Raw genomic sequence first — 18,025 nt, 5'->3', positions numbered from 1 at the left:
CCTTGACTTTGTTGTCCTTAAGCCATTTTGCCACAACTTTGGAAGTATGCTTGGGGTCATTGTCCATTTGGAAGACCCATTTGCGACCAAGCTTTAACTTCCTGACTGATGTCTTGAGATGTTGCTTCATTATATCCACATAATTTTCCTTCCTCATGATGCCATCTATTTTGTGAAGTGCACCAGTCCCTCCTGCAGCAAAGCACCCCCACAGCATGATGCTGCCACCCCCGTGCTTCACGGTTGGGATGGTGTTCTTCGGCTTGCAAGCGTCCCCCTTTTTCCTCCTAACATAACGATGGTCATTATGGCCAAACAGTTCTATTTTTGTTTAATCAGACCAGAGGCATTTCTCCTAAAAGTACGATCTTTGTCCCCATTTGCAGTTGCAAACCGTAGTCTGGATTTTTTTATGGCAGTTTTGGAGCAGTGGCTTCTTCCTTGCTGAGCGGCCTTTCAGGTTATGTCGATATAAAGACTTGTTTTACTGTGGATATAGATACTTTTGTACCCGTTTCCTCCAGCATCTTCACAAGGTCCTTTGCTGTTGTTCTGGGATTGATTTGCACCAAAGTACGTTCATCTCTAGGAGACAGAACGCGTCTCCTTCCTGAGCGGTATGACGGCTGCGTGGTCCCATGGTGTTTATACTTGCGTACTATTGTTTGTACAGATGAACGTGGTACCTTCAGGCGTTTGGAAGTTGCTCCCAAGGATGAACCAGACTTGTGGAGGTCTACAATTCTTTTTCTGAGGTCTTTGCTGATTTCTTTTGATTTTCCCATGATGTCAAGCAAAGAGACACTGAGTTTGAAGGTAGGCCTTGAAATACATCCACAGATACACCTCCAATTGACTCAAATGATGTCAATTAGCCTATCAGAAGCTTCTAAAGCCATTACATAATTTTCTGGAATATTCCAAGCTGTTTAAAGGCACAGTGAACTTAGTGTATGTAAACTTCTGACCAACTGGAATTGTGATACAGTGAATTATAAGTGAAATAATCTGTCTGTAAACAATTGTTGGAAAAATTACTTGTGTCATGCACAAAGTAATGTCCTAACCGACTTGCCAAAACTATAGTTTGTTAACAAGAAATGTGTGGAGTGGTTGAAAAACAAGTTTTAATGACTCCAACCTAAGTGTATGTAAACTTCTAACTTCAACTGTACATAAGACTAAGTAATGTTTTTTTCTGACCTTTAACCCACTTTGGCAACAGCCATTATTTCTCTGCTATGTTTCAATCTGACCTGATCACATGACTGTCTGCCAGTGAAAAATGAAGGCTCATGTTTAGGAAGTTATTAGTCTTGATCATAATCCATGTTTTCCCCTTCCCGTGTGTGTAACAGGATTTCCACAGTTTAGCTACGTACCTGTCCCAGTGCACCTCCACTGTATTCCTGGACATGGTGTCTGACTTCCACCTGCTCCTCTTCCTGGTCACCAACGAGGTCATGCCTCTCAGAGTAAGTTCTGTACAGACACACTCACACTGTACCACACACACCCATACACTCACACACACCGTACACCACAAACACACACACACCGTACCACACAAACACACACACACCGTACCACACACGCGCTTGCACACACTCACATACAGACTTGCACACTAGGGGTTGGGCGAATTTACAATTGCGTCTATCGATGCGAGAGAACAAACAATTGCAAGATGGACTAGGAAGTTTAAACAAACCTCATATGTTTCTGCTTGACCAAAGTGTAGGCAAAGTAAATTGTGCTTTCGGAAAATCTCTCCTTGCAAACCAAACAGCCAATAATATAGGCCTTACACCAAGCTAATGTCAATAGAAGCTGCAGTAAACGTTACTCTGACAAGTTACATTTATAAACTAATATTTATTATATTGTCAAAATGTTTATTGATGTCCATGAATTGCGCAACAGGCAATCGGCCATTCACTCCCACAGCAGCCCTTTTTAATAAGCGGGAACAACAAATATATGAATGAGAAGCAGGTGTCGGAGTTTAAAACGTTTTATTTAAAAATATTTAGCAAATGTTTTCATTTATATAAAAGTCAACAACAATAAGATAGGCTAAATAATAATTACGTTTTATGACCTTATAACACTTGAATGAACATTGGCTTAGGCAAAAAAAAAGAATGTATATTATCTTTAGGAGGCATTTTGCATATTGAACTGTGAAAATCCTAAATATACAATCAGATAAAACAAATGATCATTTATAACTGTTTTTATAACACTTAGAAACGAATGAACGTTGGCTTATGCTAAAAACTAATAGGCCTATTAGGATATGCCTTTTGCCTATCAAACTGTACAAATCCTAAATATAGGCCTACATGTTACAAAATTAATAAAGTAGCTTAAACGAAATGAGTACGAAAATAACCTAAAGTAGTGGGGGGGATTATATTGTCTGTTTATATTGCGTTCTTCCTGCCAATTGACCCCTCGGTGTGCAACGTGCACCCTCCCCAAGAGAAAATAAAATAAAATACACGATACAATCGTATATCAACGATGTTTATTAGTGTTGTCAGTATCAGAATTTTTGACTTTAATACCAATACCAAGTTTAGTATCACGTTACTCGATACGGAAACAATAGTCGATACGGAGACGATACCACAGCAAAAAAAAAGAATGTGTATTCGCTGAAGTCACAGAATAACCACTGGCCGTTATTTTCTTTAACATTGAACATATTGTTGATAACTGGTAGAAAAACTAAAATAACAAATAATATATTGTCTATTCAATTTCGTTCAATAGTAAAACACCATATTAAATAACAGAAGAACATCTCAAATGTTCCTTATGCAAAACCATATCTGATACTCAAACACAAAATTATTTTACAATTACATCAACTGTTTTAAAATGTAATTTGATACAAATCAGGGTTAATTTGCTCATCTATGGCCATAATATTGGGTCAAATGACATTCATTCGACCTATGGTTCATTATTCATTACAGCTAAATCATTTAATGTATTAAATACATACACACTTTGGAGCTCATTTCTGAAGATTCTATATTGCAATAGTCTACACACCAGATAAAAACAATTGATTTTACACAGCCTACTTCGATTCCCAGAGTGCAATGCTCTGCCCAGAACTGCTGGCTGGCTAGTGGCTACTGCTAGCAAGCCTAGATGAACGCAACGTAGTCTAAATGTACTGAACAGATATAAACACAACATGCAACAATTTCAAAGATTTTACTGAGTTACAGTTCTTTTAAAGGAAATCAGTCAATTGAAATCAATTCATTACGCCGTAATCTATGCATTTCACATGAGTGGGAATAGATATATGCATCTGTTGGTCACAGATAGCTTAAAAAAAAAAAATAAGTAGGGGCGTGGATCAGAATACCAGTCATTATCTGGTGTGACCACCATTTGCCTCATGCAGCGCGACACATCTTCTTAGCATAGAGTTGATTAGGCTGTTGATTGTGGAATAGCTCGCAAATGAGCTTCCCTGAGACGGTTTCTGACAGTTTGATGCCGGATGTGGAGGTCCTGGGCTGGCATGGTTACACGTGGTCAGCGGTTGTGAGGCCGGTTGGACGAACTAGCAAATTCTCTAAAACAATGTTGCAGGGGGCTTATGGTAGAGAAATGAACATTACATTCTCTAGCAACAGCTCTGGTGGATATTCCTGCAGTCAGCATGCTAATTGCACGCTCCCTCAACTGTGGCAATGTGTTGTAACAAAACTACACATTTTAGTGGCCTTTTAATGTCCCCAGCACAAGGTGCATTTGTGTAATGACCATGCTGTTTAATCAGCTTCTTGATATGCTGTCAGATGGATGGATTATCTTGGTAAAGAAGAAATGCTCACTAACAGGGATAGAAACAAGCTTTTTGTGCGTATGGAAAATCTCTGGAATCTATTTCAGCTCATGAAACATGGGACCATCACTAGGTTGCATTAATATTTTTGTTCAGTCTATATTGCTGTCATAGCAAAGTTATGAGGGCATTTCACATTACTTTTGGGTTGAAAAACTACCAAAGTTTCATTATACCGTTCAAAACTGTTTGTACTGGAAGATGTGTCATTCCAGACATCACCCAACTGTATTGCACACACACACACACACTCTCACGCACACGCTCTCAAACCAAATACCTCAAGCACCATGTGTTGGTTTGTTGTCAAGCTGCAAAAGGTTCAGATTATCACCACATGTTTGTCCAATGTGGCAATGATTGTGTCTAAGTTGTCTGTACGTTTTTTCCTTACAATCTCTTTGCTAACGGAAAAATGTGTATACAGTGGGGGAAAAAAGTATTTAGTCAGCCACCAATTGTGCAAGTTCTCCCACTTAAAAAGATGAGAGAGGCCTGTAATTTTCATCATAGGTACACGTCAACTATGACAGACAAAATGACACAGAAAAATCCAGAAAATCACATTGTAGGATTTTTAATGAATTTATTTGCAAATTATGGTGGAAAATAAGTATTTGGTCACCTACAAACAAGCAAGATTTCTGGCTCTCACAGACCTGTAACTTCTTCTTTAAGAGGCTCCTCTGTCCTCCACTCGTTACCTGTATTAATGGCACCTGTTTGAACTTGTTATCAGTATAAAAGACACCTGTCCACAACCTCAAACAGTCACACTCCAAACTCCACTATGGCCAAGACCAAAGAGCTGTCAAAGGACACCAGAAACAAAATTGTAGACCTGCACCAGGCTGGGAAGACTGAATCTGCAATAGGTAAGCAGCTTGGTTTGAAGAAATCAACTGTGGGAGCAATTATTAGGAAATGGAAGACATACAAGACCACTGATAATCTCCCCTCGATCTGGGGCTCCACTCAAGATCTCACCCCGTGGGGTCAAAATGATCACAAGAACGGTGAGCAAAAATCCCAGAACCACACGGGGGGACCTAGTGAATGACCTGCTGAGAGCTGGGACCAAAGTAACAAAGCCTACCATCAGTAACACACTACGCCGCCAGGGACTCAAATCCTGCAGTGCCAGACGTGTCCCCCTGCTTAAGCCAGTACATGTCCAGGCCCGTCTGAAGTTTGCTAGAGTGCATTTGGATGATCCAGAAGAGGATTGGGAGAATGTCATATGGTCAGATGAAACCAAAATATATATATTTTTGGTAAAAACTCAACTTGTCGTGTTTGGAGAACAAAGAATGCTGAGTTGCATCCAAAGAACACAATACCTACTGTGAAGCATGGGGGTGGAAACATCATGCTTTGGGGCTGTTTTTCTGCAAAGGGACCAGGACGACTGATCCGTGTAAAGGAAAGAATGAATGGGGCCATGTATCGTGAGATTTTGAGTGAAAACCTCCTTCCCTCAGCAAGGGCATTGAAGATGAAATGTGGCTGGGTCTTTCAGCATGACAATGATCCCAAACACACCGCCCAGGCAACGAAGGAGTGGCTTCGTAAGAAGCATTTCAAGGTCCTGGAGTGGCCTAGCCAGTCTCCAGATCTCAACCCCATAGAAAATCTTTGGAGGGAGTTGAAAGTCCGTGTTGCCCAGCGACAGCCCCAAAACATCACTGCTCTAGAGGAGATCTGCATGGAGGAATGGGCCAAAATACCAGCAACAGTGTGTGACTTACAGAAAACGTTTGACCTGTGTCATTGCCAACAAAGGGTATATAACAAAGTATTGAGAACTTTTGTTATTGACCAAATACTTATTTTCCACCATAATTTGCAAATAAATTCATTAAAAATCCTACAATGTGATTTTCTGGATTTTTCTGTGTCATTTTGTCTGTCATAGTTGACGTGTACCTATGATGAAAATTACAGGCCTCATCTTTTTAAGTGGGAGAACTTGCACAATTGGTGGCTGACTAAATACTTTTTTCCCCCCACTGTATATATGTATATGTGTGTGTTATATATATATATATATATATATATATTGCAGTAGTCTACACACCAGAGAAATACAATGGATTTTACACCGCCTACTACGATTCCCAGAACGCATTTCAACTCCCAGGGTGCAATGCTCCACCCAGGACTGCTGGCTGGCTGGTGGCTACTGCTAGCAAGCCCAGATAAATGCCAAGTAGCCTAAATATATTGTCATAGCGAAGTTATGAGTGCATTTCACATTACTTTTGGGTTGTAATCATATTATAATGCTCACATGAATGTCATGAATACTTTGCTTTCAGAAAGTATTCATACCACTGGACTTATTCCAAATTTGGTTGTTACAGCCTGAATAAGAAAATTATTAAATAGATTGTTTTTCTCACCCATCTACACACATTACCCCATGATGACAAAGTGAAAATATGTTTTTATAAGTTTTTGCAAATGTATTGAGTCAGCCTTGAGTCAATACAAGTTAGAAGCACCTTTTGGCAGCGATTACAGCTGTGCGTCTTTCTTGGTAAGTCTCTAAGAGCTTTGCACACCTGGATTGTACAATATTTGCACATTATTCTTTTAAAAATTATTCAAGCTCTGTCAAGTTGGTGGTTGATCATTGCTACACAGACATTTTCAAGTCTTGTCATCGGTTAAGTATACTGAACAAAACTATAAACACAACATGCAACAATTTCAATGATTTTACTGAGTTATGTCAGTTTAGCACCCGCCCCAAACGTCTTAGACTCTAAAGAATTAATCAGCTTCTTGATATGCGTAAACAAATTTGTAAACCAAAGTTGAGAGAAATAAGCTTTTTGTGCATATTGAACTTTTTTTGGGATCTTTTATTTCTGCTCATGAAACATCGGACCAACACTTTACATGTTGTGTTTTATATTTTTGTTCAGTATACAGTCGTGGTCAAAAGTTGACACAAGTATTGGTCTTCACAAAGTTCACTGCTTCAGATGTGACTATTTTTGTTTCTTTTTAAAATATATATATGAACCATTTTAAGCTAAACGTTCTGATCTGTTGCGTCAGCCTCATTGCGTAAAACATTTTCTTTTTATGCTAGTGTTTGTATTAATTTGGGATCTATCGCATCCCACAACTGTCCCAGACTGATTGGAATATTTATTTATTGCACATAATAGGTCAACTTTTGTACTATGGGGGATAGTAGATTGACATAGACTAGTGCTTTTGCTGTTCGTTAGGCCTACTCATCTTGTTGGCTGACAAAGTAAATGTGGACAGTTCTTCAAATATCTTCAATATGCACCTCGGAATTGGATAAGGACGCGCGCAGGTGGGTCCCTGATGTGTCTGTCTTTACTTGTAGCCTGTGAGAAAGACCCGATCACGTGACGGAGAGCCATGTGAGTGAGCGACGATTCGGAGCGCTCAGCACTCAGTGAGAAGGGCACAATGGCCACTGGCCGCAAAAGGCATGGATTTTTGTAGGGTGCATTACGGCCACACAAAGGTGATGCCGCCGTGAAATTCTAGGCATTATCAAGCACTTTTGAATGAGTGGCTGATGTAGTGTGTACAGCCTGCGCAAAAAAAACAAAGCAGAGCTCATGCCTTTCAAGCGACTTTTTTTCGAATCATCATTAGTCGCATCATGCAGCCTTACAATCTATTGAAAATCAAAACATATAGGCCAACGTTTGTAGAACAACCAAAGTTACATTAATAACTCTTAAGTTAAGCATATAGGAGGACCTGTTTCTTTTGTTAACCGCTCAACACAGAATAGCTGTATGTGCGCACTCCTTTCCAATTTATTCAGCTTTGTTCAATTGTGTTCTTCATACTATAATATAATGCCACGGAATTCTAAGCAAATCTTGTCTGCTAAATGAACTAGTGTAGCCCACAGCCATATGGCATAGCCAGATCAGGACCTAACATAAGGACAACTCAGAGTATGCTATTCTGTTCTTCTGAAATAGACTACATTTTCTTCATATCATGTTTCTTTAGACCTGTCTAAAATAAATAATAGATTTATTGTGAAAGTGTAGGCTACATTACATGGATTTATTAGACTTTTTAAAATGTTGATGTTTTTGAAAGGTCTGCATCAGTGGCTTGTAGGCTATGTGTGGAAGCCAGGAGATGCTAAATGTGTTGTTAATTAACGGTCAATTACCGTGAGACCGACAGATATTTGCTTGACAATCACCAGCTGACGATATTTGGTGACCGCCACAGGAATGATGCCTGACCGCCACAGCCAATAGGAATGATGCCTGACCGCCACAGCCAATAGGAATGATGCCTGACCGCCACAGCCAATAGGAATGATGCCTGTATCTTTCTAGTGACTTGGTTTATTCATACGCCATCCAAAGTGTAACTTCACCATGTTTTATACCCATCTACCAATAGGTGCCCTTCTTTGCGAGGCATTGGAAAACTTCCCTGAATCTGTGTTTTTAAATTCACTGCTCGACTTGGAGACCTTCTAAATAATTATATGTGTTGAGATGGGGTAGTGATTACAAATGTAAACGCTATTGGACACACAGTGAGTCCATGCAACTTATGCGACTTGTAAAGCACATTTTTACTCCTGAACTTATTTAGGCTTGCCATAACAAAGTGGTTGAATACATTTTAAGCTTTTTCATTTTTAATTCCACTTTGACATTATGGGGTATTGTGTGTTGGCCAGTGACACAATCTCAATTTATTCCATTTTAAATTCAAGCTGTGTAACACAACAAAATGTGGAAGAAGTCAAAAGGGTGTGAATACTTTCTGAAGGCACATGTTCATGTCATTGTCACTCAAATCAAATTTAGTTGCTAGTAGAATGTTACAATTCGAATGTCACGTGTAAAATATTTTTTTGTCATTTTGAAAATCAACCTCCCTTGCACCTTTTAGCATAGTTGTCATCATCTGCTCTGTAAATTCTTAGTTCACTTCTGGAGCCAGTTTTGTCAACAAGCTGTGGGCGTGGAGGTATGGTGTTTTTGTTAGAAGAAGCTGTGGGCATTTTCTCTCCTCTCACTTGCTTCTCAAAAGTGTCTTGCACTGTCAGCTGCGTAAGTAGCCTGGCTAGCTTGAAGATTCAGACATAGTACTAGACAGACTCCATCCTCTCAATCCGTATATGATGTGAGACACATTTGACAGAAGTACTGAAAGTAACAAAAACGTGTTCTAGCATCGGAAAAACTACCAACTGTTTGTACAGGAAGATGGGATGATGTCATTCCAGACATCGCTCAACCCCTATTGCACACACACACACACACCCTCACTCTCGCACACTATAAAACCAAACGCGTTCAAGCACAATGTTTTGGTTTGTTGTCACGCTACAAAAGGTTCAGATTATCACCACATGTTTGTCCAATGTGGAAATGATACCGTACAAAACTGTTTGTAAAGGAAGATGGGATGATGTCATTCCAGACATCGCTCAACCCGATTGCACACACACACACACCCTCACTCTCGCACACTATAAAACCAAACGCGTTCAAGCACAATGTTTTGGTTTGTTGTCACGCTACAAAAGGTTCAGATTATCACCACATGTTTGTCCAATGTGGAAATGATTTAGTGTCTTTGTCATCATGACGTTTTGTTTCCCCTCACAATCTCTTTGTTCACGGCAACTTGGCTCTAAACCCTTGATTTTGTGTCATGTATCGTTAGCTAAAAATCACACAATGTTTCCCTGCATTGGATTGGGTTATCTTGGCATGGCCAGAAAAGCAGTACGTAATGTACTTTTACCCGAATGTGTTGTGTAACAGAGTTGTAATGATCTGTTCCCAGGACAGCATTGGTCTGCTGTTGGACGCTGTGAAGACGGAAGACGAGGAGCTGGCTCAGACCTGGAAGAAGTCTGAGCAGTGGGCCACCATCGAGCAGCTGTGCAGTAAGCACCACTGGCCATCAAGGAAGGCGCTGACATGCCTTAGTTGAAATTATCACATTTATGTCGTCGTTGAGGAGTGATGGATTGATTTATTTGTTTCTTAATTCCATTATTTTACTTTTAGATTAGTGTGTATTGTTAGTTATTACTACACTGTTGGAGCTAGGAACACAAGCGTTTCGCTACACCCACAATAACATCTGCTAAATATGTGTATGCGACCAATAACATTTGATTTTGATCTGATTTTAATGTGATTGATTGAGTTGAACTTGTCTTGCATTCAATTCAGTAGAACTTTATTGACCACAAAGAGCAATTTGGTTGGAGCTCATGACATGTATCATTCCTACATATAAAAAAGGAAGTCTGAAAAGACCCCTGACCCCTCTCTCCCTCCTCTCCTCAGGCACGGTGGGTGGGCAGTCATCGGGCCCTCAGGAGTACGGGGCCGTGGGCGGGGGCCCCTCTACCCCAGCGTCGTCCTCAGCCATGTGGTCCTGCCTCCACTGCACCTTTATGAACCAGCCAGGCACAGAGTTCTGTGAGATGTGCAGCCTGCCGAGGGGTTAAACCCCATCCCTCCTGTGGCCCCCTGCCCTGTTTCCCTAACCCCTCTACCACCCGGTCTCCAGCCCGGCCCGCTTCCTTACGCACATCATCGCACCGGGATTGGATACCGCAAACAGCTGCGTGATTGGATGTCTCCTCCTCTTGGCCCCTGGCCCTCTGTCCCTCCCATCTGACTGCTATGGGGTTGACAAGCGCAAAACGAATGGCATTCGTTTACACCAAATCAAGTGATTTAACAAATGACTGTGCTCTCATCTCTCGCAGGCTCTGCCGTGGCCCCTGACTGAGACTGGCTGGGACATGTTTAGCTAAAAGCACTTTGGCAACAAGGCTTCTTCTTCCCTCTTCCTCCCCATGGCCCCTTATATTCCTCTATGACCTGGCTCCAATAAATATTGCTGTGCTTCAGGACAACAGCAAAATAAAGACTTTACAATTTGAAGTTCTCACTCACACCGACCAGTGCCCCCCACTCGCTCTCACGACTTAATCTGGAAAGTCTGTGTAAATAATATACATTATTTGAGGAATGATTGATGCTGTTTATTTAATTGCACATGAAGTGTTTTGTTTTCCTGATTGTAGCTACAGTATATATTGGGACTTTTGGAATCTGCTTGGGTCTGTTTTTCTCAGCCAGATAGTTTTTGTAGAACTCTCACTCATTCTCCAACAGTTATCAGACAGTGACGGTCTATCCATAAGATCTCTTGATTGGCCCAAACCTCTTCAGAGTTATTAAACTATCAGGCTCTTCAGTATCATAAACCTAACTTCTTTATTTAGTCTTTTGTATTGCAGGAGTGATGTGTTCTTGGTTGCTCAGGCACTTCCCCTAAGTTGATGCCCTGACCTCAGGAGTGAGTTTGGAGAGATGGGTCCTAGCGTTAATGAAACCATTAGATTTTGGGTTATTTGTTAACTTTGCTAATGTTATACCTCCAGTTGAAGCTTATACTGTATAGTACGCCATATTTGTTTTGATGGCAGCTTTGAGATGCTTACTTACTGGGTTAGCTACCAACGCTGCACCTCTTTCTCTCCTTCCCTCTCTTCTTGCATCGGTTCTCCTCTCTTTCGACTGGCGCTCGTCCAGAGGGGCCAGACCGTATAGAATGGGTTTTTTCCTCTGACGGGCCCCTATGGATCGCCATCACTCTGCCTTCAAAGATACCTTAATGGTCCATGCCTTCCAGCAGGCCAATGTGCTGTGCACCTGGGATGGAGAGAGGAAGGAAGATGGCGAGGGAAGGAGGGAGGGAGAAAGAGAGATTGCGAAGGAACGGGGAAAGATGGCGGCCAGGCAGGGTTAAGAGCTCAGGGTGTGTTTGCTTCTGTTACAGAGAACCAATATTTTCTCTCCACACTAACAGCTGTAAAACTGAACTCATTCCAACGGTAGTAATTTGACGTCAAATAACTGATGTCCACAGCACAGGCAATTCAGTAGGGAATGTTTTCTCTTCTCATGCCCCCGTTTAGATACAGGTTACAATGATCCAGGTACCCCATTTAATGTCTGAGAATAGGAACGGGTTAGTGGTTAGCACGGACAAGTACTTATTCCAGAGTATCTCTTGGTCAGCGCTGGGGAGGTGTGTGTGTCACTTCTCATAGATCGCTGATTCAATTAATTCAGCTTTATATTCTTGAAATAAAGTGCCCAAACCTTTACACTGCTATTTTGATGGCATTCAATGAAATCCTTGGTTTGATTTGTTTTATTTATAATTTGACACTGTAGCAGTCAGATTTAGTCCAACAGATACCTCAACTTTTTCCAGCCTTCAAATATTTCCTTTTGAGGGACTTTGGTCTAAATATGTAGCGAGCGCATGTCCAAGCGGTTGAGCCTGTCGTCACTTGAGGTTTCCTTCCATTTTGGGGCTGCTATCAGTAAATTGTCCTTCTCAGTTGAATGGAGAGGTGGGGTCATGGGTTTCAAATTATGCTATTTATAAAGATTTGCTTTTTTGTAAGCGCTCGGGAGTAATTTCCATTGAAAAAGTGAGTGTTTTTAGTTTGTAGATTAATTTGAAAATGGTCTAAGGTTATTTTGCCTGTTTCCCCTGTGTGAGTTGTTGAGAAAGATTATCTGAAAATGCATAAATTAAGTCCCAGCTCTGGTCCAGTGGTTTACGTGCGGCTTGTTGATGCTGAGTTTCAGCCACACGTAACGCCCTGGACCAGAGCTACATAAAGCCTAACTTCCCCCTCTGAGCTGAAGAATGGGACCCTGAAAGAAAGTTGTATGATGCTGTAGATCTGGATTTTAATTTAATATCAGAAATACCAGTCAAACAATAAACAATTCCTATCAATGGAGCACAGTGTTTGTTTTGTTGATTCACCCTGGAAGAAAGAACAGTTGTACTTTTAGGCTGATTTTGTCCTCTTAGCGGAGTGGTTAAGGTCGGCCCTCCAACCGCGGCACGTAGCCTAGCCGTTAGGAGCGTTGGGCCAGTAACCGAAAGGTTGCTGGTTCAGATCCCCGAGCTGACTAGGTGAAAAGTCTGTCTGTGCCCTTGAGCAAGGCACTTAACCCTAATTGTTCCTGTAAGGCACTCTGGATAAGAGCATCTGCTAAATGACTAAAATGTAAATGTGAATTGCTGTACGGTGTTCTGCCTCAGAATGCATGTGTACTCTGAATCTTCAACCACTGTGTCGCTTTTCAAGCAGCACCTCCACCACAAACTATTTCCCTTTAATTTACTTTTGGTGGCTTCTTTGAGCTCGTTAACAAATTGTTTTTCTGATTTGGGTAATTTTTTCTCCATGCGCTTGACCAGACCCTGTATTAGGTGTTTTATCTTTGGTACTAGCATATCCGATAGTTATCACTATTTTTAACACTTTAGTGTCTAGAGAAAGTATTCATACCCCTTGGTTTCTTTGTTGTTACAGCCTGAATTCAAAATGGATTCAATTGTCTCTCACCCATCTACACAAGAAACCCCATAATGACAAAGTGAAAACATGTTTAGAAATTTTGGCCAGTGTATTCGAAATGAAATACAGATCTAATTTACATACATATTTACACCCGAGTCAATACTTTGTAGAAGCACCTTTTGGTGACGATTACAGCTCTGAGTCGTCTTGGGTATGTCTATCAGCTTTGCACATCTGGATTTGGGGATTCTCTCCCATTGTTCCTTGCAGATTTTCTCAATCTTTTAAATTAGATGGGGAGCAGCAGTGAACATGCACTGTGTGTAGATGGATGGGTGAGCATAAAAAAAAAAAAAAAAATTGAATTCAGGCTGTAACAACAAAATGTGAATTAAGTCAAGGGATACAAATACTTTTTGAAGGCACTGTAGCAGCTATTTCTACCATGCATGGAACCCAACTCTGATTTTGTGACCCCTTACTGGTTATATCCAAATAAGCCAAGTTTTTACTGTGTTTTCAAAGGCATTTTAAAATAGATATCATTTTAGCCATAAAGATAGCAAATATGTATTTAATGTCACTATTTCCATTCTATCTAATAGTCTGTGTCACAATGTACTCTACCTTTACTGCTGACATGCTGTCTTGACCATTCGGTCTTTACGAGGGGCAGTGCATGTTATGGAGTAGTCAAACAGTTTATCGCCACCGACCGTCGGACACACTGACTAGTCTCAACAGGACCCAAATGGGAAGCAGATAAAGCCTCTTGTGGGTTGAGTGCAATTGCCATTTACGTCACATGCATATGACAACATGGAGTAACGTTAATGACGGAACAAGGGAGAGAATACTGGGGTTAACCATTCTATTGATTCTACTTATGAATTCCAAACTGACCCGTAAACATTCCTGTGGACCTGAATACGTCACATAGGTGCTGTGAGATGTGTTGTTTTACAGGGTCAGACGTAGTAGCACAGCACCCCTGGAGTAAATTAGGGTTACGTGCCTTGCCCAAGGACAGATTGTTGTACCTCGTCGGCTCGGGTATTTGAACCAGCGACTTTTCGGTTACTGGCCCAACGCTCTAACCGCTAGGCTACCTGCTGCCATGTTATGATCAATGGACAATTAAAAATAATGACGTGGATGCCTGTGCCAATTTTCTCATAGGGGGCGGAGACATGGAGGACACCCTTCTCTTGGAGAGACCTCAGTGTGAGGTCATATTGACTGTATATATGCAGGTCCCTCTGTCGGCGCGCCACACAGCGTTGCACTACTGTGGGATTATCGAAAACACAATGAAAAGGTAAGTGGGGAACAATACTGTGAGAAAATAATCAGGTTATTAGACATTCCTTATAAGACGATAGAATGGATGTTTGCAGAGCAATTCAAACTGTTACATTATTACATTTACATTACATTTACGTCATTTAGCAGACGCTCTTATCCAGAGCGACTTACAAATAGGTGCATTCACCTTATAGCCAGTGGGATCACCACTTTACAATGTTGTTGTTTTTTTTGGGGGGGGTTAGAAGGATTATACCTCACATGATATAATCATATTTGTTCTGACTTGAGGATGAGGACTGCGGTGGCTTTGTTGTGCCTGGTGGCTCTGTGTGCAGCGCAGAAGAGGAGGAGAACTGAACAGAACTCCGAATGGGACTACAGGACTGAGGGTGAGTGGCTGCCTGGTCCGGTTTTCATTTCAGAATCAGAAAGTAACGCTCCCTACACTTTCAATGCATTTTTCAGCAAAAGGTGGGTGAACCCTCGTGCATCATTTTTGAAAAAAGGTGCATAAACTGTGTTTACGGTCGTGTGTGTGTGTGCGTGCGGGGCTTAGTAGGTAGAGCATTGCACTTGCAACGCCAGGGTTGTGGGTTGATTCCCACGGGGGACCAGTACGAACAAATATGAAAATGTATGCACTCCCTACTGTAAGTCGCTCTGGATAAGCTCTTCTTCTAAAATGTAAAAAATGTACTTGTTTACCCTCCACTACACCACTGGGGATCATCCTCAGTCATGATTTGCTCTTGCATTCCTTGGTTGCTGATGTATTCTTTAGACATGACAAGGTAGACAGAAATCTGCACAGGGGTGTTGAGGCGTTGTTAGAAGTAGAAGTACAGCTTGTGATGCCAAACACAATCAATAAAATGTAATGATTACCCCCCCCTCCCCCTCCCCCTCCCTCTCCCTTTCTGTTCATGCCACTGCAGCAGGGAAGGTGAACACTAGAGGCTGTGCCAACCTCACCCTGGTGTTGGACAACTGGAAGTTTGCTATCATGAACAAAGTCAAAGACCTTCTCCTCAACGACCACAGCACTGTGCTGCCTGATTACGGGAGGTGGGTATATCCTATTTAGTTGGTTTTTAGATTTGAGAAGTTAATTGGTGAGATCAGACATTTTAACATACTTGTATGATTGGATAAATAGAAAGAGGAGATACTTCACTGTATTTATTACAAAGCTCATTACTTTGGACATGTACCTTTTTTAGCTTTAGTCAGATCCCAAGAAGACTGTTATTATAACATGTAACTTGTTTTCGCACTGTAATGGACTGTCGTTTTCTCCCCCACCGTCCCTTCCTCCACCAGGATCCCTCCTCTATCAGATGCTCTCGGAGATCTCTACAAGGAGTTTAATGCTCTGAAGGAGCGTCTTGGGGAGCTGACCACCAAGTTTGAGGGAGTCGAGGGCTTCGTGGATGACGTGAGGGCAGGAAGAAGCCCCTACCCTCCCAGAGCAGAGCCCCGCCCACTGACACCAGAGGAGGAGAACCAGAACACCACGCTGACTGGAACCGGAGAGGGAACCGGTACCGGCACCAGTACTAGACGCAGGCACCGTGTGGTGGTCCGGAGGGTCAAGATACCTGCTAATGGTGCCCTGGTCTAAGCGGTTGGACTCTGTCCACAACCATCCATACTCTCTCCACCTAAAACTCAGTGGTGAAAATGACAATATAATTCCCTCTAAGCACTCAAAACTGAAAATACATTGCATATCACTCAATTAATTGTAAAAGCAACATACAGTAGGCTATACAGTAAAAATGTATTGCTTTCCCCTTTCCCTCAATGGACTCCAAATCACATTTTATTTCAAAACACATACTGTGGGAGACAAGTTGTAAATATTGTTTTGCTGTTCCATGTTTTTACCTGTGGAGGAATCTGATAACCTTTTTGTCGATAGGTGGCACCACAGTGTGTCCAATGACTATGCCACACGTTTTGTGGCTCGCTTCATTAAGGTTCCCTGTGAGGAGTTGATATTTTACAATATAATTATTTGTCATGTGTTGTTTTTATCTAATTACTGTCTTATCATACTATTGTATTGGCATGTCATCACCGTTTTTACATCTGCATATGAATTATATCTACCCCCCCCACAATACTTTTATTTAGAAAAACGAGTCAGCAGATTCGTTGAGGGATTTTTATTTTGAAAAGGCCTTCCGTTGCTGGAACAGGAGTCACTTCCCCTGCTCACTGACTGCTTCATTCTCACTTTCAGTTGTATATAAACGCTGGATTGCTGATGCTATGTATTGGCCATTGAGAGGCTTTCGAAGCCACCGGTCGGCCATATTGTCACAGTCCTCCATAGGAATGAATGGAATTCTACAGTATTTCAATTAAATGTTTCAAGGACAAAATTACATGTATTTGAGTATTTTGTTGTTGTAGTGGGGCCAGTAATATTAGTAATACAAAGAAATTATGCTTTAAGGAAAATATTTGTATATATATTTTCAGTTTTTATTTGCATGTTTAGCTCACATAACATAATTTAAAAGAATGCATTAAGGTGTCTGTAATAGAATAAATGTGGCAAAAATTAATTTAGACATTAATAAATGCATTTTTCTATAGCTTCCAAAATGTGTTTTACACTGGTGGGGGAGTGCCAAGATGGAGGCACGGTGGCTTCAACACAGCGCCCCCCTATTGGTCATCTAGTGTATATATAAATCAATGGTATGTTACAAATAGTGTGGTAGTGTGTGAAAAAGCACTGTGCTAGAGGTCTTCACATTTTCAACAGACCCAAGCAGGTCCTGGTCCTAAATTCGGACTTTTGTCTCGAATCTGGGTCGGGTCTGATATAATTGCCATGGGTCTCAGGTATGTGCAGTTAAACTGTATTTACCGACTGGACCCGATTGGACCTGTCCTCTGTTAATTTAGTGTTTGTGTGATGAGAAGTGCGCCAGCTTGTTATTCGTGTCAGCCAATTGCAATTCAATAAAACGTATAGCTTATATCCAGCTGAAACTGTTTCCGGCTGCTCACCACATGTGCGCCTGCTGCTGAGGAGAGAGAGAGAGAGCTATTAAAAGTTTACTATCTCTCTCTCTCTCTCCTCAGCAGCAGGAGCACTTGAGGTGAGCAGCCACTTGAGGTGATTCAACTCTGACTTCCCAGGGTTGAATTTCCGTGACAGTCCTTTTTCATTGAAGTAAAACTAAAGTTAGTGGAGAAAGAGTACAGGGAAAAGAAGCTGAGAAAGGGAATGTCCTCGGGGACGTTTTAACATTGTAGTGGACAAAGATGAGAATGTTGTTGACCACATGGACTGTGTGCAACTGGCTATTCAGGTTTGATTCAGTTTTTTACCTTTCATTTATTTATTTTCGTATTTATTATCAATTGTTTATTTTTGTATTGTAGACGTCATTATTATTATTGTAAATCATTATTATTGTAAGCCTATT

At 41.2% G+C, this 18,025-nt stretch overlaps 2 protein-coding genes across 2 annotated transcripts in view; both read left to right on the top strand.

Annotated features, from left to right (window-relative positions):
- Nucleotides 1-12,701, top strand: part of LOC121547734 (nuclear protein localization protein 4 homolog) — a 37,209-nt gene extending 24,508 nt beyond the window's left edge. The window contains exons 14-16 of the mRNA XM_041859149.2: nt 1,359-1,475; nt 9,701-9,803; nt 10,213-12,701. Coding sequence (XP_041715083.1) covers nt 1,359-1,475; nt 9,701-9,803; nt 10,213-10,376 — 384 coding nt within the window. The 3' untranslated portion in view covers nt 10,377-12,701. The remainder of the gene's footprint in view (nt 1-1,358; nt 1,476-9,700; nt 9,804-10,212) is intronic.
- A 1,201-nt stretch (nt 12,702-13,902) lies between these two features.
- Nucleotides 13,903-16,909, top strand: LOC121548037. Its single transcript, XM_041859438.2, has 4 exons — nt 13,903-14,589; nt 14,868-14,968; nt 15,515-15,644; nt 15,900-16,909. The coding sequence occupies exons 1-4, from the start codon at nt 14,462-14,464 to the stop codon at nt 16,198-16,200; spliced, it is 660 nt and encodes a 219-aa protein (XP_041715372.1). The 5' UTR covers nt 13,903-14,461; the 3' UTR covers nt 16,201-16,909.
- The last annotated feature ends 1,116 nt before the right edge of the window (nt 16,910-18,025 follow it).

The sequence above is a fragment of the Coregonus clupeaformis genome, chromosome 31 (genome assembly GCF_020615455.1).
Source record: "Coregonus clupeaformis isolate EN_2021a chromosome 31, ASM2061545v1, whole genome shotgun sequence".
NCBI classification, from domain to species: Eukaryota; Metazoa; Chordata; class Actinopteri; order Salmoniformes; family Salmonidae; genus Coregonus; species Coregonus clupeaformis.
Note: the sequence above shows the minus strand (reverse complement) of the source record. Positions and strands in the feature narration are given on the sequence as shown.

Excerpts from the sequence above, each read along its gene's own strand:
- LOC121548037 (XM_041859438.2), top strand. The coding sequence starts at position 14,462 with ATGGAGGACACCCTTCTCTTGGAGAGACCTCAGTGTGAGGTCATATTG. Across the intron at positions 14,969-15,514 it reads ATGGGACTACAGGACTGAGG|CAGGGAAGGTGAACACTAGA; the intron begins GTGAGTGGCTGC and ends ATGCCACTGCAG. Across the intron at positions 15,645-15,899 it reads GTGCTGCCTGATTACGGGAG|GATCCCTCCTCTATCAGATG; the intron begins GTGGGTATATCC and ends TTCCTCCACCAG.